General features: G+C 31.7%; 3 protein-coding genes and 3 long non-coding RNA genes across 10 annotated transcripts in view; 3 read left to right on the top strand and 3 right to left on the bottom strand.

The window, feature by feature from the left end:
- The window catches only part of LOC145332742 (C2 domain-containing protein 5), a 50,946-nt gene extending 50,518 nt beyond the window's left edge, over window positions 1–428 (bottom strand). For all 4 annotated transcript variants that reach the window (XM_080177788.1, XM_080177791.1, XM_080177790.1 and 1 more), the window contains exon 1: window positions 341–428. In XM_080177788.1, coding sequence (XP_080033914.1) covers window positions 341–399 — 59 coding nt within the window. In that variant the 5' untranslated portion in view covers window positions 400–428. The remainder of the gene's footprint in view (window positions 1–340) is intronic.
- A 3,587-nt stretch (window positions 429–4,015) lies between these two features.
- On the bottom strand, window positions 4,016–7,762 carry LOC145332743 (uncharacterized). Its single transcript, XM_080177792.1, has 2 exons — window positions 6,434–7,762; window positions 4,016–6,293 (listed from the first exon to the last, which is right to left on the bottom strand). Exons 1-2 carry the CDS (start codon window positions 7,470–7,472, stop codon window positions 4,114–4,116), a joined length of 3,219 nt encoding a protein of 1,072 aa, XP_080033918.1. The 5' UTR covers window positions 7,473–7,762; the 3' UTR covers window positions 4,016–4,113.
- Window positions 7,763–9,427: 1,665 nt separating this feature from the next.
- On the bottom strand, window positions 9,428–10,750 carry LOC145332744 (uncharacterized). Its single transcript, XR_013884289.1, has 5 exons — window positions 10,683–10,750; window positions 10,428–10,588; window positions 10,197–10,278; window positions 9,812–10,025; window positions 9,428–9,572 (listed from the first exon to the last, which is right to left on the bottom strand). It is a non-coding gene; the product is annotated as an uncharacterized LOC145332744 (long non-coding RNA).
- A 5,335-nt stretch (window positions 10,751–16,085) lies between these two features.
- On the top strand, window positions 16,086–18,333 carry LOC145332746 (uncharacterized). The gene is made up of 4 exons (XR_013884291.1): window positions 16,086–16,371; window positions 16,910–16,986; window positions 17,781–17,838; window positions 18,246–18,333. It is a non-coding gene; the product is annotated as an uncharacterized LOC145332746 (long non-coding RNA).
- Window positions 18,334–18,985: 652 nt separating this feature from the next.
- Window positions 18,986–19,919, top strand: LOC145332745 (uncharacterized). Its single transcript, XR_013884290.1, has 2 exons — window positions 18,986–19,083; window positions 19,302–19,919. It is a non-coding gene; the product is annotated as an uncharacterized LOC145332745 (long non-coding RNA).
- A 1,058-nt stretch (window positions 19,920–20,977) lies between these two features.
- LOC145332786 (aldehyde dehydrogenase family 16 member A1-like) overlaps window positions 20,978–27,924 on the top strand; it is a 43,516-nt gene continuing 36,569 nt past the window's right edge. For both annotated transcript variants that reach the window (XM_080177842.1, XM_080177843.1), the window contains exons 1-7: window positions 20,978–21,038; window positions 21,376–21,430; window positions 22,527–22,558; window positions 22,890–22,956; window positions 23,516–23,554; window positions 24,557–24,627; window positions 25,017–25,121. In XM_080177842.1, coding sequence (XP_080033968.1) covers window positions 21,004–21,038; window positions 21,376–21,430; window positions 22,527–22,558; window positions 22,890–22,956; window positions 23,516–23,554; window positions 24,557–24,627; window positions 25,017–25,121 — 404 coding nt within the window. In that variant the 5' untranslated portion in view covers window positions 20,978–21,003. The remainder of the gene's footprint in view (window positions 21,039–21,375; window positions 21,431–22,526; window positions 22,559–22,889; window positions 22,957–23,515; window positions 23,555–24,556; window positions 24,628–25,016; window positions 25,122–27,924) is intronic.

The raw sequence follows: 27,924 nt of genomic DNA on the forward strand, positions 1-27,924 counted from the left end.
AACAGATCGGGTTCTCCTTTACATGGTAGCTTTTCATAGGTCCCGGGAGGGTTTATAACTATTTTGTGGGAGGGTACCACCACCCTCCCCAAAAAATTAAATCACAAAAAATCGAAATGAAAGCAACATAAATAGATAAGTATCATGTTATTTTTTAAAAACATTTAAAGTGCCACTCGAGGCCTCTAGGGGCGTAGGCGCTAGTTCTATATAAAAGTAACAGGATGTCTATTGCTGTGTCTGTGTGTACCGAAAATATTTGCTTGTCACTGATATAGTTCTCCTTTACAGTGAAGCTTCTTAATTATATTGGTCTGTGGAAGGTTTAAAAATATAATACCTGTCCATGACTGGCAGGTTCCTGCCAGCAACTATCTTGACCTTAACTTTTCCTGGCATTTTCACGTATTTTGCTAAAACATATCTGAAAATGATAAATAACCAATATAAATCAACATAAAGAAGTAACAGGATGTCTGTTCTGTAGAATATAGGGTAGGGTCGAAATCAAAATTACCATAAACCTTCCCAGGACCTGTGTCATGAAGCTTCACTAAAATTGAAAACTCAATCGGTTCAGCGGTTATCAAATCTTAAGCTTTAAACGTACAGAACAATAATAAAAATTCAAATGCATAAGAGAAATCAATAAAATTTAGCCATAACTACTTGACAGTCATTTAATAAGCTCACAATCGTAGAAAAATACAATTATTTGCTTACAAAAAAAAACGAAAAATCGCCAAAAGTATGTATTATTGACAAAATTCAGGTTTTACTATCTATTGGTCAAATCTGCTCTTGCTCTCTAAATGAAATCAGCTGATTACATAAATATTTTTGTTTATAGAAAGCAGACATACGGAGAGAGAGAGAGAGAGAAGCTGTTTCTAGAGCTATTTTTTTTACAATAATCACTTTATAATTAGTTCTAATAATACCCAAAATGATTTGTGATTATAAAATAAACGGGACCATTAGTAAAATATTGCGCATTTGCCGCGTTTAATTTTATTTTTGGGATAAGGATAATTCTTTAAAGATATATTGACAATGATTAGAAAAGCTAATGTATAAAAAGAATTTATTAATACTTGGATTTTAACCAGATTATTATGTACTCTAATAAAGTAAAACTTGCCGCGCTGGCTAAAAAAACAATCCCCCCATCCAATTTCTTTACGCCTCCCCTCAGTGGCGTGCGAAGCACTTTGTCTAGGGGGGGGCATTTTGAATATTTTGTAAAATTTTGCCCCCCCCCTAAATCAAAGTGCCCCGGGGGGGCACTTTGCTTTAGGGGGGGGCATTTTGATTATATATACTAATTTTAAATAAGGGCGTTTTATGGGGTGGGATTATTTGATTATGGGCCTTCTAGTCCTTATCCCTTCTTCCCCATCCCTATTTCCCATTTATATCCTCCATCTCTTCCCCCCCCCTCTCTTCTCCCCCATCCCTTCTCCCCACCCTGCAATGACCGAAGGGAAGGGAGCTAGAAAGCATCTTCGAAAAAAAAGTACAGAAGATAATTTAACCTTCCACCCCCCCCCCCCCCCCCCCAACACAAAACATTTTTTATGGGAGGAAGGGGATGTTATAAAATCTCAGCAGGAAGGATGAATAACCCCATTAAAAAAATTTTTTTGGGGGGAGATAAAAACACTCATTTTGGAAATAATTTACCAAAAATTAACTTAATATGTAGAACTGATTTTAAATATTTCTTTATTGTATGACAACAAGGATGACAACATCTATAAGTAGCAAAGCACAAAAAATCATTAATAAGAATATAGACAAGAAGATTTAAAGAGCATTAGTTTGAATAAATATATATTTTAGGTAGAAAAAGTCACAAATCCTTTTTCTTGTATGTTGTGTGATGACAGTCAAAGTAAATTACATACTAGATGCTCGGAACAACGAGAGATTTTATTTTTTTGATATTATAATCCACAAAAAAATTTATTGTGCTATAAAATCCAAAGAAATAAAGAACTTTGTAAAAAATAAAATTTTAATAGTTTATTATAGGTTAAGTTAGGTTAGGTGATTTTCCCGCAGGGTAATTGGCCCCACAGGGGCTATAAATAGGTGAAAAGCTACTGTGAAAATATGAAGAAATTAAGAGGCAATGTCACTAAAGGGACTATACCCGAAATTTGATTTTGATACCCTTAGCTACAAAAATTTTGTGAATTGGACCAAACAATGGGGGAATTGTGAAAGATACAAAATTGCCAAAAACGTCCTAAAAAGCAGTCCGACCTCCAGAAATTTCTAATATTTAATTATACTCCATAATGTTGGGAGTGTTAACATTAAGTTTTAGCCTTCTATCTTTAATTGCAGTTAAGAAAATTACATTTCCCCATTAGCATTACAAACTGACAGCCATAGTTATTATAGAGAAGATAAAAAGTTATATCAACATATCCTACCCTCTTCAAATGGCAATTTAACAATATGTCAATTTTTCATGAAGTGGTGTTTTCAAGGATTTATTAGGGCAGTGTGCAAAGCGCACCGAAAAATATTTATTTCCTCTTTTAACTAAAATCAATTAACTACAACAAGAGTGACGTATTTTAACAAGTTAGGAATATAGAGTGTAGTTAGTTTTAAGGCTCTTTAATGAAAATTGCCATAAAAAAAACATGTCTTTTTGTAAGGTTATGTACACAAAAAAATTATAAACTTATCCTGAACATCATATGACATCATATATAGTTATTAATTTAGACAGACATACAATGTTGAAAAAAAGGCTTAGATAAATATCAACACTGTTTCATTTTTCTTAAAATAACTTTTTGATTAAATATTTGATTTTTACAAATGTTTTTATACAATATGTGATAAAAAGCAGAAACCAATTGGAAGGGCGCGAAGCGCAAATTTTTTTCTTCAAATATCCAGGGAGGAGGGAAGGTGTTTTGGGCTATTTATTACACTAGTCCCCAATATTTCATATAAACATTTTCTTATTCGTTAGCTCAACATCTTTTGGGACTTAAATGGAATATTGATTGGTTGGTTAATTAAGTTGAGTTTCCATACGTTTCATCCACTAATTGTAATCTATATAAGGGGTAATTTTGTGTATCATCATTGGGGATGTACAAAATTTCTTTGGTAAAAAATTTATATTATACAAAAAAAGATACTTCCTATTAAGGTTAAATGAATAGTAACTGTCTGTTTGGCGCGAAGCGCCAAAAAATTTTTTTGTTGAGTATTTCTGGATCTTTTTTTTTGGAAATTGGGAGAGTTTTGCTTTTTGTAGGGTAGGGGGCAAAAAGGGGCATTTTTGTTTACCAGGGGGGGGCAAAACGGGGCATTTTTCAACATTTAGGGGGGGGCAGGGGGGGCGGTCGCTAGGGGGGGGCAGGGGGGGCGTTTTGGTCGCTAGGGGGGGGCGATTGCCCCAAACGCCCCCTTCGGTTCGCACGCCACTGCCTCCCCTCCTAAAGAATGAAGGAACAGACCAATACATTTTGTCCAATTTAGCAACCTGAATCGATAACAATTTTTCCGCTGTCATAACATCCAAATATATTTCACATCCATTTTTACTAGTTACTTTGTTTGTAGATCTATGTAGAAAATGGTATTAACACGGTTGCTTTGTAAGATAGAATTTATTAAAGGGTTGGACCGGATATCTAACTTGCTTGCATCCACTATAAAACTTACTTTGTCCATCGTATTAAATGCTGTTGTCAACAACAAATATGTATGAGGGAATTTCAGTGTATTTTGTGGTGTGCAACTTATCGATTTTGTCATCCTTTCCATTTCATTAAAATGTCTATAAAAAAAAACACAGAATTTAAGCTTCTTGGGATAGATGTATTATTTATAAAAAAAAGTAAAAAATAATAAGAATAAGATCATATATTAAGAAATCAAACATCTTTCTAACACAAATTATTTACATCTATTATAATTTATGACATATATAAATATACGTTTTTCTCAATTAACAAAAAAAGTGTTTTAAGATTTTAGATTTTTCATTTGGGATTTTTGAAAATATACCAAGTTTGGAAATCTTTCACTAAAAATACTTTATCTTGACCAAAAGTAATTAATTAATTCAATAAGTTTGAGTTAATTATCTTCAGAAATACTTTCAAGTTCTTTCATTGTAATATACTGGGAATACACCTCATGGTCTCCATTGTGGATAACAATTGAAAACTTAGGTCTCAATCTCATCAGAAGATTCCTACATGCAAGATCATATTGATTATGCTCTGAATTTGTAATGATGAATAAATTATCTGCTTTTTCAAAAAACTGAACTCTGTAAGTTTGAAGTATCAATTTGTAATTATTAACATCAACATTCAGAATCAAGATGGCACTATGGTTTTTTACCAAAGGTTCAACTTTAGAGTCTATGATAGGTGTTGGTCTTCTTCCAAAGTTGTACTTGAAACAAGATACTTGTTTCTCATAGTGATTGCAGAGTTCATTATAAACTGTATCTGTATCTTCACTACTTGTAATTACTATTGTAAATTCTTCAGAATAATTAATCAGATACTTTTGAATAACCTCAGCTGCTAAGATTCCAACATCAACTTTGTTTTTATTGTTAAAGTGATGACTTTCCAAATGTTTCTTTGTAAAATCAAAATTGTAAAGGTAATTTTCCAAGATCTCAACATTGAAGATGTAACTATAAGATCCATATATGTTTACCTCACTGCCAAGTATATCATACTTCAAACTGTCTATTATCAAGCATCTTTTATGGCCAACGCCAATAATGAAATTTTTGAATGAAAAATCTGACACCTCAAAGACAACAATCATTTCTACCTCAGCAAATATATCTTTCTCACTAAATCTCAGATTAGAGTTCTTCAACACAACTAATTCTGCTCCATATTCATTTTCAAAATCACAGCATGTAAACTCATCATTGCAGTAAAGTTTCAAACCTTTCATCATCTGCATTCCATCTCCTTTTTTCATTATGAAAACCATATTATTTTTAAGGTTGGGGTAAATGTTTAACAAAGCCAGTGTAATCACTTCATTATTTAATTCATACATATTTTTATAGTAGGAGATCATTGGTAATGCAATTAAACCCTCCAGTAGTTCTTGTAAGTTAGTCTTCTCTTTCAAAGTAAAGAACCTGTCACAGTCATCCAAATTTCCGCTGTGTATGATTATTCTAGATTTGAATCTTGATTTCAAGAAAAGATTTCTGCATGAAATTTCATAGGATGAAATTGACGTTCCTCCTGGAGGTTTAATGCTGATAATATTAATGTCCCCTACAATATTAAGAAAGCTAATGCTTTCAAATAGATCCCCTATTAAATCCTTAACAGGAATAACAACAATAACACCTTGTAAATCCATTATGTTAGCTCTTGAGATGTTCAACTCTTCAATCACTATTTTTTCTTCTTCTGAAAGATAATTGTCTAAAATTTTAATGGTTTGTTTGTCCTTAAAATGAAGGCATAAATCTTCTAATAATTTCACAGCAATGTTCTTTGGTATTATTATAATGATATTGTGTTCACTGTTTGATTTAAATAAATCCTTTATTACAGCAGAAGCTACTAATCCATAACTGATATGCCATGCATCTAACACTTCACACACAGGTTTGTCCATATTTATAAATTCATGCAAATCAGTATCTTGCATTAAACCCAAGTTTGGCCTAACATTATTTTCATTAGCTATAACTTGTATAGAAAAAGAAATTGTTCTCAGCACTATATTTCTTATTTCCTTAATAGAATCAATAAGACCATGAAATATTATTATGTTTCTTGCCTGAGCTCCATGAAAGTTATCTGGATCAGTAATAAAAATTCCAACAGGATTTTCTAGAAATCTTTCAACATTCTTTATAATATGATTAACATCACTGTCAACATATTTTGGCAAACAAACAATTTTGTCTGTTAATTGGGGAAGTAATGAAACTAAACAAGTTTTCATTTCATAAATACTTTCAGATTTATCTGTTAAAATAATCAATGATTCATCTTTTAAAAAATACTTTTTGATTGCTGCCACAATTAACAACTCATGGGATACAGAATGAGAATTCACATAGTAGTAATTTATTGGTCCTTGTACATTTTTGCTTGGTGTAATGCTGCTTAGAATGTCACCAATTGTCCAACCAACACAACTGGAAGCATTTATAATATTTTCAGAGTTTCTCATGTTTGTTTTTAATTTTAGAAAAGCAGGATTATATCTATGTTTCATTGATTCATTCCACATTTCTATCCATTTGTCATTTCTTTCAACTAATTAAATAAAGAATGTTTGTGATCAAGGCATTTTTAGAAAAAAATACAATTACATTGTTTACAATTTTTTAAAAAGAATTTCATTTTTATTTCTTATAAAATAATGAATATGTTTAAATCAAAACATCTTTACTAACCTGCTTCTTTTGATTGATGAAATGTGGGAACCTTTAGAGTAACACAGAACGATTTACAGTGTTCAAGAAAGTTTATTTGTTCTAAAATATCATCATTAGTAAAATCTTCTTCATCTGAATCTAGTGATGCAACACCATCATCATTAGTAAAATATTCTGCGTATCCTTCTTCTTCATAAGAATCTAGTAATCCAACTCCATCATTATTATATGGATGGAACCTTGGAATCTCGTCAATGAATACATATTCATACTCATTTTTCATTAGAAATCTTTCAATTAAAGTAAATATCGAAATATCACCATCCTTTTCTGAACTTTCATAATAGTCAACAAGGTTTCTGCATGAAAAAACATCAATATTATGGCCTTTCAGGTCTATGCTTGTTGCTACATCCATCACAGAAACTATTGTAAGATCTTTGATAAAAGGATAGACAACATTTGAAGTTGTAAGATTTATATAGGCAATTTTACTCCTTGGAAATTTTTCTGCACAGCGTTTAGCTTTCTCTTTCAGAATATAAGTCTTTCCTGTTCCATAATCGCCTTCAATAATAATGAAAGGGGAAGTGTTCATGAGAGCATCTAGTTGATCTGTGTTCATCATGTAGCAAAGCTGATTTTCATTCAGTAATTTATTTTTAACTTTATTTGCAAAATCTACATCTGATAATCCTTTATCTTCCTTCTCTATCTGTTTCTCTGCAAGATTTGCTTTCCTTTCAGTATCATTCTCTGTAGTCAGAATAGATTCATGTCCTACCAACATTTCTGCAGTTTTTGCTCTATATTCAATAGGATCAACAATCATTTTGTTTAATTTACTTGCTTTTTTGATTGACATATAACCTATGAATGCAGATATTAAATGTTCATAATCTTCTTTATAATCATCAAAAGTCTTTAGGTTTTTGTTTGCCACAAGATTTTCAATCCAAGATTTCATATCTTTCATGGCATTGTAATCCAAGACAAAAAACTTACAATTGCTACAAATCTCATTTCTATCATTACTAGTTAATTGCAGAAATGGCATACAGACAGCAGAAACAAATTTCCAATCAGAAGATATTTGGGATCTAAATAACTGTTTTATTATTGATATGTGAGATTTTGTTTGGGCAGCACCTTCTTTTAGTTTTTGATATTTGTCTCCTCTCTTAGCTTCTATGTTTATTAATAATTTATGCTGTGGAAGAATGCAAACTGTATCCCATTCTTGAGATATTTCTCGTACAATAGAATTATAAAACTGATAATTATAGTAAGATTTTAAGCATTCATCTTTCAAAGTTTTCAGTTTCTTACTATGTCCTTGCTCCTTTTGAACCTAGTCAAATGTTACTTTTTAACAGTAAATATCTACTTCCCATTGTAATCAATAATGAGTCCTATGATATTACATAAATACAGTTTCAAATCACAGTTGTAATCCTATTATATAAAGTAGTAAACGTTATTTTGTCTGTCCCGAAGGAACTCGCTAACCGCTTAACCAATATTGTTCTCCTTTACAGTGAAGCTTCTTATTGGTCCTGGGAAGGTTTTAAACTATTTTTTTTCAGGGGGGGGGGGTGTCTTAACTCCACCCCCCCCCAAAAAAAAAGAAATTAAGTAAGTAAACAAAAATATTGTAGTTGTTAATGAGATCTTTTACTTGCTAAAGTAAATTAGAATGCAGATAATATCTAAGTTATTACTGTGAATTTGTGATTTTATATTAAATAAAAAATTACTTTAAAAATCTAAAAGTAACATTCCTCATCAAATAGTAAGCACTGGGTATTCTTGAGCTTTTTATAGTTACCCTCCTTCCACTGCTTGTGTAATTGAACTGAATCAGTCACCTCCTTGTCCATGTTTCTATTATTTCTTAGAATACTAATGAGATGTAGTTCATGCTTGTTTAGATCAGGAGTTGTATCTTCAGATAGACTATCTTTAGATCTTTGGTTTTTTGCCTGATCAATAGAAAATCCTAAGATATCATCCGACCGAAATCCTTGGATAATTAATGCTGGAAATTTTAAAGCTTCTACTGCTCCCAAAATTTGCTGGTGCAAAACATCTTCTAAATTTTTGTCCAGATATTCATTTATTTTAATTTTGCTCAAATGATCATCATTAGTTAAAATGGCTGGACTGTCAGGCAACAAAACACAACTTGGTATTCCAATTATTTCTAAATCTTTGTAAATACTATTATTGGCAAAAGCTTTTCTAATTTCATCAATCTTCTCTTGAATTGTTGTTTCTTCATATGCATTTGCAGATCTAATAAAGTCTATTTTCTGATGGCAAAGTTTTAAATTTTCTTCATTACCCAGTGCACTATTGGCATCTTGTTCAAATAATTGACAAATTCCAAGCTTGAGTTTGCAAGGAATTTTAGTAATTCCATCTTTAGTATTTTCTTTGGAATTAGATTCTTCTTTGACTTTTTTATTTGTAATACTTCCATCTTTACTATCAGGTTTGATTTTAACTCCCTCCATTCCTAGAAGCAAATTTAGGTAAGAAATAGAGAATGGATATAAAAAAGAAATATCTTAAGGTAGTCTAAACCAAAATTTATTCATATTTAAGGAAGGTCATCTATAGGTGTAAAAAAACATTAAATTGCCGCACGCTTCCTTTAATTAATTGAAAATAGTCATTCAATGATATTAGAAAAGTGGCAACATTTCTTTTAGATGTAATTACTGCTATTATGCCAGTCAAGTGACATTCTTAATATGATTACAGAAGATGGTCTGATCTAAGTGTATATGCAGTGCAGCTTATTACCATGCAGAATATTTCAACTTTATATAGGGGCTTTGATCCAAATACAAATATCATTTTTTAAATAATTTTCAAAGAAAATTATTACATCTCATATGAAAAAAAAATTTAAAAGTCTAAAACTCTCACAACTTTAGAATTGATAAATGTAACAGACTTGTGTAGCCAAAATAAATCAAAATAACAAAAAAAATGTTCTGACCTGCATAGTATTTCAGCTTGACTGCCCACAGGTAGAATTTTAAAGTTTCTTTCTAGCTATTCTGTCTTGACTTCTGCAAGTATTTGGACTTTATTCACACACAGCTTCTTAATCTATTCAACAGTTTCTTACATCAATGGTGCGGTAAACCTAAAAATAATAGACCATTAGACTAATCCAGATATCCTAATACAATTAGTATATTCATTTGATTTAAAATTTAAAATGTTAAAAATTGATAAAACAAAACTTTTGGAATGATTTGGTAGAATATTTTCTAGTGACAGAAAAATTAAACTTTATTTGCTTTTGTAAAAGAAATTGCTTTAATTAAAATTATTAAAGAAAGAAATAAAAATGAATTTGTTAACAATAATAATTAAACTTACATAGTCTTTCTCAAGCTTTTTTTATTCAACATTTCTTAGCTGTCAACATCAATAACTTCATCACTCATAGCTTCTTCATCATAACTTTCATCATTATCCTTACTGTCATCATCATCTTTATCATCATCTTCATCAGATCATCTTGTTTAATCCCCTAGTTCTCATTTGTCAATTGGTACTCCTTGTCAGCTTATGATTGTCAGCAGCTCTAGCTCTAAAATAGATATACTTGAGGAGCTGGAAGACAATGACAAGGAATCAACGGTTATTTAAAGATTTTACTTAAAATTCTTTTATTCAGTACTACTAAAGATGACTTAAAAGACTTAATTGATGATATTGCTAGTTTCAAGGCTTATTAAATTTGACTCTTGAATGTATGTACCTTTTTCAAGTGGCAGTTTTGCTTGTAGGCTACTCCTTGCAGGGTTCCCTCTCTACTGGGCTGGCTTCACTCCAAGCCACTTCTAAAGATCATCAGATTAGGATTAAATGGATACATAATCATCAGAAAATTCAAATTATTCAGTGCCATATTCAATTTAAGGAGATCAACTTTGCTTGCATGATTTGATTGCTTTAAACATCAGATAGGATTAAATTAAACTTTACACACCTGCAAGCTTCCCAACTCAAGCTCAACCCTTGTTTGGTAGGGTGTTGGAGATTTGAGTGCCAGAAATTTATCCACACTTTATCAACTCTAGTGATGCTTAATCCTTCTCTTTGTACTCCACAAGATCATTTCTGTCACCATCACCATCAGCAGCAACAGTCCTTAACAAGACAAGATCAGGATCAACATCAACAATGCCTCAGCCCCACCACTTTTGGCTACTGAGCAAATTGTAAAAAAGAGTCAAAATTGTACCTTTTCAAATCTATGGTATTTTAATTCTATCATAGATTCATTTGAAATAAATCACTTTTAGGATATCTGAAAATAAAATTAACATTTTAATAAGGTCTATTCATAAATAATCTTTCCTGCCTACAACTTCTTATTTAAGTTAAAAAATAAAGAAATTTAAATGCATCAACAGCAAAATCATTAAAAGAATCATTTAGACTTTTACATTTACATTAGAATCATTAATATTGGGATCCTATTTACATAAATCCTTACTCAAGCTAAACAAGTTTAAATAATAGATTGATAATTAAATCCGAACTACATTTTATTTTAGTTTTTTAAAAGATAAAAAAAATTTGGAGGGGGGGGGATTTTTTTCTAGTGAGGTTGGTGGTACCCCCCCCCCCCCCCCCCAAATAGTTATTAAAATTCCCGGGACCTATGAGAAGCTACCCTATTTAGGAGAACCTGATCGGTTCATCGGTTAGCGAGATCTATCGTTACAAACAAACAAACAGACATACAGACAACGTTCTACTTTGTATTATAGATAAAAATATTCACAGCTATATATTACTTTTTTGTTAACTAACAGACTGACGTTAGGTTTCGAAAAGATAATGTTGTTTATTTTAAAAACTAAAACATTTGCAAAATTCAGGGATTTTTAGGGATAGGACAATGGATGATATATTGATTTACTACCCCAATAATGATAGACAAAATTAATGATATTAATTGCTTTAGAAGCCATACATAGAAATGTTTATAAAATTTTGGATTAATTTTTCTATGTCCCCTACCTGGTGAAATTAGATCACTTTAACATATCAGGGAGGGAGGGGACATTGGGCTGTTTATTACACTAGTCCCCAAAGTGTTATAATAACGTTTTCTTATTCGTTCACTTAACAACTTTGAGGACTTTTATTGCATTTTGATTGGTTTGTCTATTAAGTTGAATGTCCAAACGTTTCAACCAATAATTGTAAGAGAAGGTAATTGTGTGTATCGTCATTGGGAAGTACATCAATTTATCGGCCATTGTCTTGTCCCTTTAGATCCCTGATAAGATAAACATACAATTTTATGTTATCATTTAAAGCAACGAAGATACTTTCTCGTATTCATTCGAATCCGGTGGATAGGAACCGGTTCTCATCCATACGAAAAAACTATGTCTAGCATCGTATTATATCCAGCTTTCTACGAATATAAAAATGTACAATCATAAGATTAAAACCAGTTTTTTTAGCCGGTGCCTTCGGCACCTCGGGGCTGAAAAAACTGGTTTTAATCTCATAATTGTACATTCTATATCCGCGGAAAGCCGATTTTAATACGATGCGAGAAATAACTATTATTTGTGTTCATGTCTGTCCGTCTGTCTGTATTGCTATGCGGTTTAACACCACGTCATAACTAAAAAACTTAAAATGGTTCCTACTGCTACTATGTCAGGTGTGCTACTTAAACAAAGAGTTTATTTTCTGGTTGGTATTACGTAGCCTAATACCCAGGTTGTTGGGACAGAAAAGGAGAGATTTGGTTCCCCTTAGTTATCCTGGGTTGTTGGACTGGACGTTAGAAAGTCATGGACTGCAGCCACGCCCGTATGAGGGACAAACGCAGGAGTCCCAAACGTCGGAGTGGACAAACGCAGGAGTGGACACTTAACCTAACCTAACCTATTTTAAACCATATTTTAATATTTTAATAATTTTTTAAATGCCTAGCCCCAGCGGGGGTCTTATTTGTATATTCATATCTTAACCTAACCTAACCTGTATAGAAATAGGACAACAGTAAATATTAATTTATTGCATCGTATTGCAGGCAGCTTTTTGCAAATATCAAAATGATTAGATTTTAACCAGTTTTGTTATCCCCGGGCCGTGGGTCCGAAGCACCGGGTAAACAAAAATGTTCTTATTTTTATGATGTTTATTTTAGTATTTGTGAAAAATTATGTGCAATACATGAATTTTTAGTATGGCTGAGAACTGGTTCTAATCCAGCGGATATTAAATCAAACGGTTTAGAAGCCATACTGAAATATCTGTTCTCATGCTTTAAGCTTATATTGTAAGTCATATGGGAGACCATAATATAACAAGGATGACAACATCCATAAAAGCGAAGCACTGAAACGGTAGGAATACGGACATTAACACTTGAATAATATAAATGTACAAGAGTCGAAGCAAAATTGTAAGTAAATTTGTTGAAAAACTGCTTGGTACAGGATAATGATTATGGATATACCTACATTTTTAGGACTTGATTATAAAGTTGCTTCGCTTAAAATATTGTTATTTGTTGTCCCAGGAATCAATATACAAAAAATCAGATCAAAAGGATAATTAGATCAAATAAATATTTGTTGTCAAAAAAGTAGACAAACCAACATGTTTAAAATGGACGTACGGACATTCTGGTAATGGTTATAGAGTTGCTACGATTTCTAACTACTACAGGAATCATCATGCAAAGTTTGAAATCGATAGGACAATTCTAACATGCCTAAATTAACGAATAAAAGCTATCTATCTCGTACGGACGTACGGACCTACCCTAATTATAGAAAAGCTTTGCTTTTAAAAATATGAATAAAAAATAGGTCTTTTTCCAAAGCAAAGTAGGATAATAAAGCGTTTCATGTACTTTAATGTCTGTGTTACAAAATGCACGCTATATGCGAAAAAAAACGGTGTAAAAAAACCAATCGCTATACTTTTTTCAATATAAACCTTATTCCTAGGACAACAAAGTACAATGTTATAAGCAGAGCATCTCTATACTCATAAAAACGTAAGAATGTCCTTAAACATTATCCTGTTTCTAAGCAGTTTTTCAACAAATTCACTTACAATTTTGATTCGACATTTATACTTTTATGTTCTGATTTTTCTGCTCTGACACTCTACAAGTGTTGATGTTCATTTGTCCTATCGTTTCAGAGCTTCGCTTTTATGGATGTTGTCATCCTTATTTATATAATCTTAAGTTCAAGGCAATATAAGTTTAACAGCCCATCCTCACAAATTGAACTTAGTTTAGGCCATATTTAGAATTTTTAAATGAGAAATTGAATAAAACTCTAAACAATACATATTTTTGTTACTAAAGGCATAATAACAATAGAGATAAATATATAGACAGACTGCATAATGTACAGCTTATTTAAACGATGAAATTAATTGGGGGAAAAAATCACGAAACCTATACGTGATTTTCTTCAGCTGTCGTAGGGGGGGGGGGGCAACACATCGTAAAATTAATAACCTCTCCATTTCCCCCCCAAATATTATTTTATATTTATTTCGCTTATGTTTATGAACAGTCTGGCTGCCATTCTTATTAAATAGTTAGTTATATCCACACTAAAAAATCAAATATATATTTATATAACCCCTCCCTTTGATTATTCACATTTTGCTATTAAAAATCTACCGTAGACATTAACTACAGATGGGTCAATAGGACGGGACATTATCATAACACAAAAGGGGGTTTCAGTAACTCTATGCGTATTTGAAGACAAACACCCCCACCCACAGTCACACAAACACACATAAACACACATACATACACATACACACACACACACAAACACATATTATTGGCTTTACAAAACTTGATTTTCAAGTTTCAAATTTATCGAGCGGCATGTTATTTTCATGAATAAAAGGAAAGATAAATGAAATAAAAACAGGATGTTTGTCTGTCTTTGTGTTTGTACTAAAGGATCTCGCTAACCGCTATGGGACGATTTGGTTGTCTTTTACAGTTAAGCTTCCTATAGGTCCAGAGAAGGTTTATAACTTTATGTGGGGAGGTTAACATCACTTAACTGCACCCAAAAGGCCTCTAGGGGAGTAGCCGCTAGTATTTAATTTAAAAAAGGATTTTTGTTTGTTTTTCCTTTGAGATCTAGCTAATAACTGAATTAATTAAGTTTTCATTGTAGGGAAGTTTCATATAGGTTTTGATTTTGTTTTATGTAATTGTTGAAATCAAATTTAGGTAATGGGATGGTTTTATTCTATTTTACTAATTACTCAATTGCCTAGAGGGCCTTTAGATGCTAGAGGTGAAGCCGCTAGTAATAAAGTAAAGAACATATTATACTGTGCATGTATGCTGTTATATGAAGTATTAGGGCCTTTTTTTCAATGACTACCAAACAGATTATTCATTTTAAAGCAGCTTCGCATTGGTCCAAGGATGGTTTTACCCAGTAAAATGTTGGTCACATGTCACAATAATTGTGACAATATTATTTGTGACATGTCACTAGTTTTTACAATTTTAAGATTTTTTGTGACATTTCACAAAGAAATGAATTCCTCCAAAAATATTATTTGTGACATGTCACTAGTTTTTACAGTTTTAGAATTTTTTTGTGACATTTCACAAAAAAATAATTCACTCCAAAAATATTTTTTGTGACATGTCACTAGTTTGTACAATATTAGAATTTTTTGGGACATTTCACAAAAAACTGATTCACTCCAAAAAAATGTTTTGTGACATGTCATTAGAATTTTTGTGACATTTCACAAAAAATTATCCATACCAATTTACAAAGAAATGATTCCCTCCAAAAATATTATTTGTGACATGTCACTAGTTTTTACAAATTAAAAATTTATTTGTGACATGTCACTAATTTTAATAATTTTAGAATTTTTGGGACATTTCACAAAAAATTATCCATACCAATTCACAAAGAAATGATGCCCTCCAAAAATATTATTTGTGACATGTCACTAGTTTTTACAATTTAAAAATATTATTTGTGACATGTCACTAGTTTTTACAATTTAAAAATTTATTTGTGACATGTCACTAGTTTTTACAATTTTAGAATTTTTGTGACATTTCACAAAAAATTATTTGTGACATGTCACTAGTTTTAAAAAAAATAAGGGAAATTGTGACAGGTCACCAAAAAAATTAACCTGCATTATATATCAAAATCCCAAATAAATATATTTTTTGCAATTTATATTATATATACTCCTCTAACACCGAGGAGGACTATATTCGATTGTGAAGAGAGCAAAAAAATTGCCCAAAAAATCTTAAAATTTGAAGAAAAAAATTATTTTCTGGCGCATGCGCCAGGTAGTGTTGTCAAATATTTTTTAATGGGGCCATAATATAAGAATAAAGATTGAATAAAAATAAGATTCTAGGGTTTCTAGCTTATATTCAAAAATATTTTATTACAAAATTTTAAATTACAATTTAGTTAAGAAAATTACAAAAATAAGTAAATTTGAACCTATTGGCGCTCAGTCAAAACAAAAGATGGCAACCTTAACAAATTTAAAAATTACATTCAACTGTTACAACTTACAAAACAACACTGGTGACTGAAATTGCAAAATTAAATTGTGTAAAATTACGTTATTCTAAACATAAGTTATAAGTTTATGGTAATTTTTAGTTTATTAACGTTTTTACATAATTAATTTTCATAATATATTTATTTTTCAATAAAGTAAAGCAAAACTCGCTGCTTTTCTTTTAAAGTTTAAATATTTTTCTAAATTTCAGAATCAAGAATGCAGGGAGTTATATCAGAGTTTGAAGCTAATATTTAAATCTGGCTTGTACGCCAGTTTTACTAAAGCGTTTCAGTTTGTTGACAGCAGTGACCTCTGCAGAGTTGAAGCTTTAAATTTAAATATTTATCAAGGTAAAAAAACGCGTATTACCAAAAATTTGTATTTTATGGCATGTTATTTTTTTTTTAATTTTGTCAATAAATCGCTTATCATGACATTTTGAATTAAAAAGATTAAAGTAACATTGTTCTATCATATGTATTCTTTAATCAAATACCTCACAGAGGAGAGGGATACATACTATTTGTACCCAAAGTTTTATAATCATGTTCGTTAAATCAAATACTTTGGGTTGGTACTAATATTGAATTTTATTGGTTGGTTTAAAACTAGTAGGTAGTATTTTGAAGTTTTTAACAAATAATTATATTTTGTTCATGATTATTGAGGATGTATAACAATTTATCTCCATTGTCTTATCCCTGTTAATAGTAGACAGTCCACCCACTAACAAAAGTCGTAAATTATTTTTTTCCAAAGTCTTATCCCCTAAAATCCCTGAAATTTTTTTGCTATTGAACTAACAGTTGTTTTATTCGCAGTACGATAGAGTAACTTAAAACCTAAAGATACGCACATACCAAAGTCAAATTCTTGTTTTATGTTAAGGTGGCCGGTGGGCAACGAGAGCAAAAGTGAAATCGAAATTAACTGCTGTGGACTTTAGTGCTAGCTCAAGGAATAAGGTTTATGCTTAATTGATTTGACAATCTATTTAAAACCTAAATTATACATGTATTAAATGTATCTCTAATAACTAATAGGTAGACGTTCCTATAAAAATAATTTAGAAAAACATCCTAGAAACTTTAAAAAGCATGTTTTGCCTAGTCTCCTGAAAATAGTCGTAATCAGGGAGGGAGGGGACATTTGACTGTACATTGCACTAACTACCAAAGTTTTACGAACGCTTTCTAGTTTCTGATATTCGTTGGCTATAAAATGTAGATACACTAATAGTGTCGAAATGTTCTTTAATTTTATTTATCAGGAGATGTATACTAAGAGATATAAGTTTTCCGGAATTGTAATGTAGGGAGTAGATTTGAAATCTGCATCAAATTTTAAGGATTTTTTATAAAATTCGTTTTTTGTATAATTCTTTATCTAAAAGCGGAAATACAAATTAAGTTAATTAATTTTGGCATCCGTGATTGGTGGATTTTAAAAATCTGCGCTCTGATTGGATGTCGTACATCATTCAACCAATTAGAGCGCAGGTAGTTTAAAATCCACCTATCCTATTGGTCAAAATTAATTAACTTAAAATGTATTTCCGCTTTTAGATAAAGAATTTTACAAAAAACGAATTTTATAAAAAAAATCCTTAAAATTTGATGCAGATTTCAAATCTACTCCCTACATTAAAATTCCGGAAAACTTATATCTCTTAATGTATACCTATAAATTTATCGTTTTTGTTGACTTGTAACTTAAGATGCCAGATATTATGTAAACCTCATTTCTCTGTTGATTTTAGTTAAACAGATTTGGTGCTTAGTTTCACCATTGTCTTGCCTGTCCGTTCGCTCCTTAAGGTAAGATTCACATTCCCACATGAACAATCATTACACCCCAGAAAAAAGTCCTTGTGTAAAAGTTCCAGGATGTCTGTCTGTGTGTCACACAATTGAGAATGGAGTATAGCCTATATAGATCTAATTTAGGATCCTTGATAATCAATAATTTTTAAAAACAAAGCTTTTCTAGTATTAGGGCAGGTCCGTCCGTACTTCCGTCCTTCTGAAACTGTTTGCTCTTTTCTTGAAAATAAATTTCTTTTTAATACTGATGTTTATACAATTAGATAAAATTGATAATAGATAATTTAGATAATCTACAAGTGGATTTCTTCTTCATAATACTTCTACGAGACGAACAGACAGATCCTTTTTATACAGTAGTTTCGTTTTAATAGTAAAGTTAATAATATATTTTCATTAAGGATGTTGTAACTGCTGGGGGCAAACTTCCAGCATCTGAAGCTGGATGGTAACAGTCATTTATCAGCGCACAGGCTGCTTTGTATGCTAAGGAAAGAATTCATATCAAATTATTGTTTTTAAAGTCTCAAAAGCAATTAAAATATAGAAAGGCAAATATAAAAAAAAAACCTATGATAGAAGACACATCCTATTGAAGTCTTTACTCCCCCCCCCTTGTTTGAGTCTTGACTTATTCTAACTTAACTAAAAAAAGTTTCCTATGTTTGCTATGTTAGATACATGATAATATGTAATGTTGAGGAAATAACCTATGAATGTTTATTTTATGCAGGGTGCAGGAGCCGTATAATTTTGATGCGGCTCCAGCTCCAGCTCCGGCTCCGGCTCCTACCTTAAAATTAATATATCAATTTTTTTCATTATTGAATTTGATAAAATAAAATAAATAATATAAAATATTTTGCTTTTATTTGATTAAAGCTATATAAAAGTAGAAGGATGTGTGTCTATTTGTTAAGTAACAATAGTTTTTCAGTTTATTATATGAAAATAGACCGTTGCCAAATTATAATATTACTTTAAAAAATCATTTTTAGCTAGTCCGGAGCCGGAGCCGTTTTTAACGAAAAATACGGCTCCGGATCCGGCTCCGGCTCCACCAAAAATGTTGTTGCTCCCGGGTCCCGGCTCTCGGCTCTGGCTCCAGAACACTGATTTTATGAATTCATAAAAAAATAATAGGGATTTGAAACCTGTATAAAAGAATAAGATCCGATATTCCACACAATTTCAAAGAAAACTGAATCACCAAGGACTTTTTTCAATGCAAAAGAACAGGTAATTCTATATCTGTATCTTTAATAGCAGCTAAGATGTTTTAAAAAAATATGTACAAGGTTTACGACATACTGGCATTCAAATTATAGAGTAATTTTGCTTTAAAATTGACTAATATCATGTTTAATAATCATAAGAATAAAAATAAATTCGTGTATTATGGTCATAATAATACTTGAATGTTAAGAGTAATCTTAATAATAAAGTTTTTTTTTCAGGGATACTGTAGAAGAAAGTATGCCGTTGATTTCGAAGCCTTATTGTAACTGACCTCCATCGTTAATTAACATATATCCTGCATTCCTTTTTTTGGGAGAGTAATTTTTAGCATTAGAACTTTTTGTTTTGCAAGAGTTGAACTTATTAACATAAATAAATTGCAGTGGTTTTTTCACTATAATGCTTGGCGACAAACCAACCACAAATTAAAACAACAAAAGTATTGAGGGGGGGGGGGAGTCTTTAATCCTTAATTAACTTAACATAAATTCACTTAAAATAAGTATCAAAATAGTTTGTTTGGTCGGCAAGCATTAGACGGGAAAACTTCTTTCTATAGTATCAAACTTTAAATATGTTTTCTCGTATTTATTTGAATCCGGTGGAATATAAAAATGTACAATCATGAGATTAAAACAGTTTTTTTAGCCCGTGCCTTTGGTACCTGGGGGCTAAAAAAACTGGTTTTAATCTTATAATTGTATATTCTATATGCGCCGAAAGCTGTTTATAATATGATGCGAGAAATAACTATTATCAAATGCTGTGATTATTAAGTTTTGTCAAATGGTGTGATTATTAAGAAGTTAATATTTATAAATAAATCTATTTTTTTATTACCTTTTTATTTCTGTAGTACCATTGTGACATGTCACTTGTGATGTGTCACTTATAATTCATGTTAATAAAAATTGTGACAAGTCACACACATACTTGGTGACAAGTCACACAATACTTTGTGACAAGTCACATATTCAGAGACATTCATTCATTCAATGTGACAAGTCACAAACATTCTTTGTGACAAGTCACACAATACTTTGTGACAAGTCACATATTCGGAGACATTCATACATTCAATGTGACAAGTCACAAACATTCTTTGTGACAAGTCACATATTCTGAGACATTCATACATTCTATGTGACAAGTCACACACATTCTTTGTGACAAGTCACACAATACTTTGTGACATTTCACTCAAAAATCTTGTGACATGTCACATTTTTGATGACAAACTCACTATATAAAGTGTGTGACCGGTCACAAGTTTAGGTGTGTGACATTGTGACATGTCACAAACGTTAACATCGGAAAAAGTTGTGACATTTTTCAAAAACATGTTACTGGGTAGGCTATTTTTTAGATTAAAGCTTTGGGGTGGTTTTAGTCTATTTTTCTTCCTCCTTTCTTACCCCTTTGAAAATAGAGTCCCTAGATGCTAGGGGGGCAGCCCCTAGTCATACAAATAATAGCTTTGAATATCAAACATTTTTAAAATTATTTTTTTTCAATTATTTTAAATATCCCAATATTTCTGAACTATTTTGGATAACTAACATGATAGCTAGTTCAGTCCAAACTTAGCTAAGTTATACATATATTATTATTATTGTAAAATATAAATTAATTTAAAAATTGAAATAAAGTGTGAAAAATCTTCGAGTTTTCTATAAGAAAATCTGAGAGTTATGCTTTTGAATAAATAAAAACAAAAGCTTTCTAAATAGTACATTTTTTATTTGCTGTTGTTAGGGTTTTATACCTTGTGTGAAGATTCCTGTATAAATGAGGTATAACACATATATGAAAGCAAGCTGTAATAACAAATCATTTTTGTATTCTAGATTCGTCTTGTTGATTTAAGCTCTAAATTTAACTGTAATAAATAATATCAATTTCAGATTTTCTTGAAATGAAATGGCAGCTGTTTTGAAAAAGTCCTCAACCCCTAGGTTTTTAAAAAAACATAATATTCATTTTAAAATATATAGAAACTAGAGGCTACGCCCCCTAAAGGCCTCTTGGGGAACTTTGGGTGTGATGGGGGGGGGGGGGGGGAGGTTGCTCGACCCTTCTCATTTTCAATTTAGGTTTTATTCAGGCGATTTCTCTTGGAATGGTTTTGATTGAAACTTTTAGACACTCAACTTAAATAAGTTGTTAAGCCATCGAATAAGAAAACGTTAGTATAAAACTTTGGGGACTGTTAGTAAAAGAAAAAGCCCAAAGTCCCCTCCCTCCCTGCATCCTTCTTTTACATTGTGTATTTTAAAAAATAAAACTCCACAGTGTTTCTGAAATATTTACAACAATGGAGTATGGTCCTGCACCCGAGTCTGATAAGGTAAGTTCCTTAGGGTTGGGCCGGATATCCGGTAGTAGAAATTAGCCGGATATCCGGTATACGGCCCAACACTTAAAAGGACTCTCCACAGAAAATTCAACTTTAGATTTTTGAAAATCTAACCTGAAATTATTATTCTCTGTTCAATTTTAGGCATTTTTTGTTTTTGTGGCATCGCGATCGAAGCCCTTTGAAATTTTTTACCTCCTTTAAGTGTATCCTCCCGCCATTTAATTTGTGCTGCTTTAGTGATTTTTAGCTTCTATTTTTGCCGCCGTTGCCGCATTCATCGCCCTTCTCCGCCGCTACTCCGCTGTACGTCGCTTTTTAATACATGCTCTCCTCTCCCTTGTTCAGAAATTAAATGGAGGCTGGGGGTGTTGTGTATAGCTACGTACGCAATGTATAGCGGAGTAGCGGCGGAGAAGGGCGATGAATGCGGCAACTGCGGCAAAAGATAGTTATATTTGGCGGAGGCGAACACAAAATGGAGGCGGCAGGATTGTCCAGTCAAGGAAGAGGATAAATCGTAGAGCGGCCGGTTGCAATGGAGCAAATGTTCTTTAGCGGCGAACATATATTGAGTGGAGGAAAGTGTAGTATATATTGTTATAGCGGCAGTACAAATAGGCGGCGGACAAAATTTTCAAAGGGCTTCGATCGCGATGCCACAAAAACAAAAAATGCCTAAAATTGAACAGAGAATAATAGTTTCAGGTTAGATTTTCAAAAATCCAAAGTTGATTTTTCTGTGGAGAATCCTTTTAAGGTCCTTTGATTTAATTAACCTTTATCTGCAAGTTTTTCTAAATAGGGTCCGTCTGTCCGTGTGTAACTGTATTTTTGGGCGGAGGGGGTTGATGATATTTTTCTAAGGGGATATTTCTCTTGGGGGGGGGGGGGTGGTAACCCTCCCCCAAAATCGTTTCAAACCTTCCCAGGACATATGAGAAGCTACCCTTTAAAGGAGAACTATAACGGTTGAATGGTTTGAGAGATCCTTCGGTACAATTATACAGACATACACACATATCCTGTAACTTTTATTTTAGGATTGTTTCGCTTCTTAATAAACTAATTGTTCTTGTTATTTTAGGTTGCACAAAACTGGCTGGATGATCATGACAGGTACGGTTTCTTCAGTATGGCTTCGAAAACGATTAATATCCGTTGGATTAGAACTGGTTCTCAGCCTTACTGAAAAATCATGTATCGTATCGTATTATAGACACTTTTCTACGAATAGTATGTTAACAACCAAAATTGACTTCAATTTTCCCCTGTCATAATATCCATTATATTCTACATCCATTTCAGGATCAGTTTAAAACCTTCCATTATTATTCTATAAAAAAATTGGTTATTGGGGAGGGGGGAACTTTCACCCCCCCCCCCCCCTTTACAACTTATATATATTTTTATGATAAAATCACCGTATTTATTCGGAACCTGTTTTTAGGAAGTTTGGTCTGTTTATCAACAATGAATGGGTTCACCCTGAGGGGAGAAAGTTCTATGAAACCAAGGTACCTTGTTAGCTTACAAGTGGCTACGCCCCTAGGGACACTTGAACTAGGAAGAGGGGAAATTCAACCCCTCTTTTCAATGTTAGTTTTAAAGATTATTTCCAGAGGGATCATTTTTTTGCAGTGGCGATTTATCATTGAAGAGTATGGTCACAAAAAAGTTATAAACCTTGTCAGGACCTGAAGTGAAATTGTAAATGAGAGCATTATTGGCCGGTTCAGCGGTTTGCCATATCCTTCGGTTCAGTACAAACCAGGGATCTAAAAAGATAAGACATGGTCAATAAATTGATGTACATTCCCAATGATGAAACACAAAATTTTCCCTTCTGTAGATTAATAATGAAACGTTTAAACACTCAATTTGATAAAAAAAACCACTAAAATTCAATGAAAATCTTCAAAGTTGTGGTGCCAACGTATAGATAATCGTTGTTATAAAACTTTGGGGATTAGTGTAATTAAAAAGCCCATTTACCACTCCCTCTCTCTGGATACAACCAGAACAGACAGAATCACAGATATCCTGTTCATTTTATATAATTTTTTTTATTTTCAGAGCCCTGGAAACGGTGAATCCTTAGCAAAGACTACTCAGGTATATTTTAGTAGCGAAGCTACTTTATAATTCACTTTGACCATCTGTCCGTCAGTCACTTTTCGTAAAATACAATTGTCTCCGTGAGTATTAAAGATAGACTGCAGATTTTTTTGTGAAGACTCTTCTTACTAAAGAGCATTTACTATTAGGGAGGGAGGTGACATTGGACGGTTTATTACACTAGTCCTTAACGTTTTTTTTTTTAATTTCGTTGTCTTAACAACTTTGGGTACTTTAATTGAATTTTAATTGGTTGGTTCATTTAGTTAAGTTGGGGATGTACATCAATGTATCAGCTCTTGTCTTATCCCTTTAGATCCCTGATTTATTATACGTATACTTGGACCGTCAGTCTGTCGGTCATGCTACAAAATTTATTATTATAAATATGTTGAGGTTTCGTGGTCTCCTATTATATTATCTCTCCCTTTTTTTATGACCACTTAACAACAACTCTATAATTTGCTTTGTCCGTTTGTCCCTTCAGGGTCTATTTGTGCTTTGAAACTAAAGGGTGTTATCATTCTTGTTTTATTAAAGCAGGTGGCATTGAACTGATATGATATTGTAACTGTTAAATATTTATTGAAATTTTAAAGTTTTGATAACTTTAATTTAAGCATATTAGTATCAAACTTGGCACGATGTCATTCCTATAACAGTTGAGTACATTTTAGAATTTCATTTTATTATCAAACAAATATCAAACATTGAACTGTATTCTATGACCAAGTGAAATAGTATTAAAGCAGACGTGAGATATTAAAGACTAAGGTGGCTGAGACATGTGCTCAGAATTGAACAGAAGGATTCCAAAAATGTCTGAGATGAAATCCAACTGGTAAACGTAGACACAGACGACCAAAAACGACCTGGAGGCATAACACTGAAAAGGGCCTAATTAAATTAGGATGGACATGGGGAGAAGCTATATTTATCTATATAAATTCTATAAATATTTAATAGATGTTATCATCCTTGTTAATATTTATTTTATAGGGAACAGCCGAGGACGTTGAAACGGCTGTTTGTGCGGCTAAACAGGCACATAAAGGCTGGAGCTCTTTGAGGTATAGAAATCCTTATAATAAAGTAACAAGATGTTTCTCTGTATGTCTCTTTTTGCAGCTAGACAGGCACATAAAGGCTGGAGTGCTTTGATGTTAGAGATTTATCTATAAATCTTTTACGTCCATTTAAAACAATATACTTTTTGTAACCTTTAGGATATAATTATCTTATTCATCTGATTTTTGGAACAATGATTCCTAGTACAATATTTTTGTGCAAAGCATCTCTATGATCTAATCCTACAAATGTAATGGCCTGTATTTACTAAATATTGAAACTAATTTATTTACAATCTTGTTAAGACTTCTAAATCAATATTCTTCTTTTTAAGTTCTTCTTATATAGCTTTGCTATTATGGATATTTCATCCTTGTTTTTCATGTTTTAGTGGTCATGAGAGAGCGAAGCATCTGTACAGCATAGCACGTCATGTTCAGAAACATTCAAGGCTGATAGCTGTTGTTGAGGCTTTAGACAATGGCAAATCTATCAGGTTTGTTTCTAGTTACTCTGTATAACTTTGTTTGTTTGCCAATTTTCCCTGTGGGGGTGGGGTTGTGGGTGGGGTTAGTAATGTCAACAATTTCCTAAAAATAAAAAATTATTCCTTTTAAACCCCCTCAAGAAATACCACCCCCTGACACTGTGCAAACTAGTGTCTTGAGAGTTAACATTGCTTTGGCAATGAAGTTCACATTTTTTTAAAATTGAAATAATACGTTTATATATAGAATAAATAAGAATTAAATAGATTTGCCCCAATCGAGAATAACTTAAAACTTTGAAAATGTATTTTCATTAGTTTTCCATGAAATAGAAATAAATTACAAAACTGACTAATTGGGCTAATAAAGGAACTGTTTCAGTGTATTAGGTCGAAAATGGTCTGTTTTGAAAGCATTTTGGCCAAATACATGATCGAACATATAAAAAACTAACAGACTTTACTTTCTGTAAGAATGTGCACCAGCAAGAACAAAATTTATATAAAAAACATTTATGTATACAAAAATGTGCAAAAAATACAGTTATATTTTTTTACAATCATTCAAAAATAAAAACAAAACATATACATAAAAAATTAAATTTTTTTACAAATATCTGAGTTACTACTAACATTTATATACAATTACAAAAAAAAATTTATGATAAACATTTTTATCAAATAAATCTTACAGACAAAATTATAATACCAAATTTACCCCGGGTCCTAAATTATTAGTATAACAAATAGAAATTTAAAAATTCACAATTCATTGAGTTATAAGAAACATTTATCTTCAATATTCATCATACATACTTAAAACACATAAGAAACTATTTTAATTCTACAATGAAAATATATAAACAACTTTTTAAATGAGAAGTTTAACATTAACAAATAGAGATTTACTAATTTTACAATTGTCTGAGTTTTTATAAACATTCATCTACAATATTTTGTGTGAGAAAAAAATAACAATAAAAAATGAATGGGAGGAAATACAAATTTGAATGTAGATTTAACCTGTAAATCTAAAATAACCTTTGGGTAGCCCTCTGGATGCAGCCTTTTACACTGAGTCGATTCCATTTCTCTTTTTAAGTTATTATATAAATAGAGAGCTTAACTACTATAATAGTGTTTAAATTTAAAAATGTTTTTCATTCATTTAAGATTTGGAGAGCACATTTCTAAGTTCATATTCTGGCACTTTAGGGTTAAACTCACAAATCATCTTAGTTTAGTTTATGTTACTTTACATTTTGTTTCATTCCAGTTGATATGACAGGTAGTCCATTTATTTAATGGTAGCACTTGCTTCTACTCAGATTGTAAAATTCCAAAATTTTGTCAGAGATGCTGAGAGCAGATAACCCCAGCCACAACCCCAGAGCACTCCCTACATCAACTAAAAGGTTGAATCCATCATAAGCAAGTACATCTTTAAACACTGTAACTTTTTCAGCAAACATAAATCTTATTTTTGATTGATATTGACGTTTCTTATTATGTCTCCTGAGATTGTAATTCAGTTGCATTGTCATACAGGGTTGCAGGCATTGTTTGAACCTATCCAATTCAAACCCAGTTACTAGCTTAAGCATTTCATTTGTCACATCATAAATGATTTGTTCATCAGTCACTAGCTTTGACATGTTTGTATCACATGTTTTGATTGAATCATTCTGTACCCAAGGTGGTAGGCATCCATACCATTCTAAGATAGTGTTTTTCAATACGGTTTCTGTACACTCTCCATAACTGGAGCCTGTTTTTCTGTAGTCAATACAGGTTTTTCCATCATGGACACTCAAGTCGTGTATACTGAGTTCAACTTCATAGTGCCTAGTCTCAAAAAGGCCATCAGGAGTAAGACCAAATCCAAATGTTCCATACTTAATTCCAGTTATCCTTACCTTGTTTTCCAAAGCAGGATCTGTAAGTATGACATCTGTATTTACTGTTGACGTCACTTGTATATGTTTTGTTGGCTTTTTCAACTTCATGCAATAACCATATGGAGAAATAAAGATACTATCCTTATAAGATTGCACATAATAAAAATCAGTATTTCTAGTTTCAGATGAGAAAACATATGTTGAATTATAAGTAACATTGAATAAAATCTGTTGAAGTTTGGCAAATGATTGATTTCTATGCTTTCCTGTCCATGTGAAGTTGTTTGAATCCTTTAGTTTTCCAATAAGAAATTTCCAAAACGCTGTATAACCATTAGACTCAGCTTCTGCATAATCAAACTGAGCATCTTGACAGATATACACAACAGGCATTTGATCTATGTCATCAATGGGAATAGTAGATGTTTCTTGAACAATAGGTGTGTCAAAATATTTTCGTAAAGAGGAGTTCATCTGATACAGAAATATTCCAATGAATATCAGCTGAAATAATGTTCTTGTAAACTTAAAGTCTGTCATTTCAGAGCATTTAATATTTAAATATAAAATGTAGTGGCAAGTTTAAAGTTTCAATGAAAAGTTATAACTATGTAAAAAAGTGTTAAATTGGAATATTCTATAGGTTTGTATATAATTTATAAAAAGATATTTATTATTGATTATAGAAAAAATTATAATAATAAAGGGTGTTTACATAAATACCAATAGCATAAGAAAACAATATTGAACTTTGAATCTACTCACCTCTTCTGAGCACTACAGTTCAACAGGTAGGCATTGTGGAGAATTTTCTCTATCCGGAAAGTGCATATTTTATTCCAAATTAGGATAGGTTTGTATTTTTAAAAAAACTTTTATCACTTGAAATCTTGTAGATGATGTGTTGAGTTTTT

This window comes from Acartia tonsa, chromosome 11 (genome assembly GCF_053477335.1).
Source record: "Acartia tonsa isolate MP-2025a chromosome 11, ASM5347733v1, whole genome shotgun sequence".
Taxonomy (NCBI): domain Eukaryota; kingdom Metazoa; phylum Arthropoda; class Copepoda; order Calanoida; family Acartiidae; genus Acartia; species Acartia tonsa.

Bases quoted from the DNA above. Each gene is read 5' to 3' on its own strand.
- LOC145332743 (XM_080177792.1), bottom strand. From the start codon at position 7,472: ATGCCATTTCTGCAATTAACTAGTAATGATAGAAATGAGATTTGTAGC. The intron at 6,294-6,433 runs GTTAGTAAAGAT...TTATTTAATTAG, and splicing joins TCATCAATCAAAAGAAGCAG to TTGAAAGAAATGACAAATGG.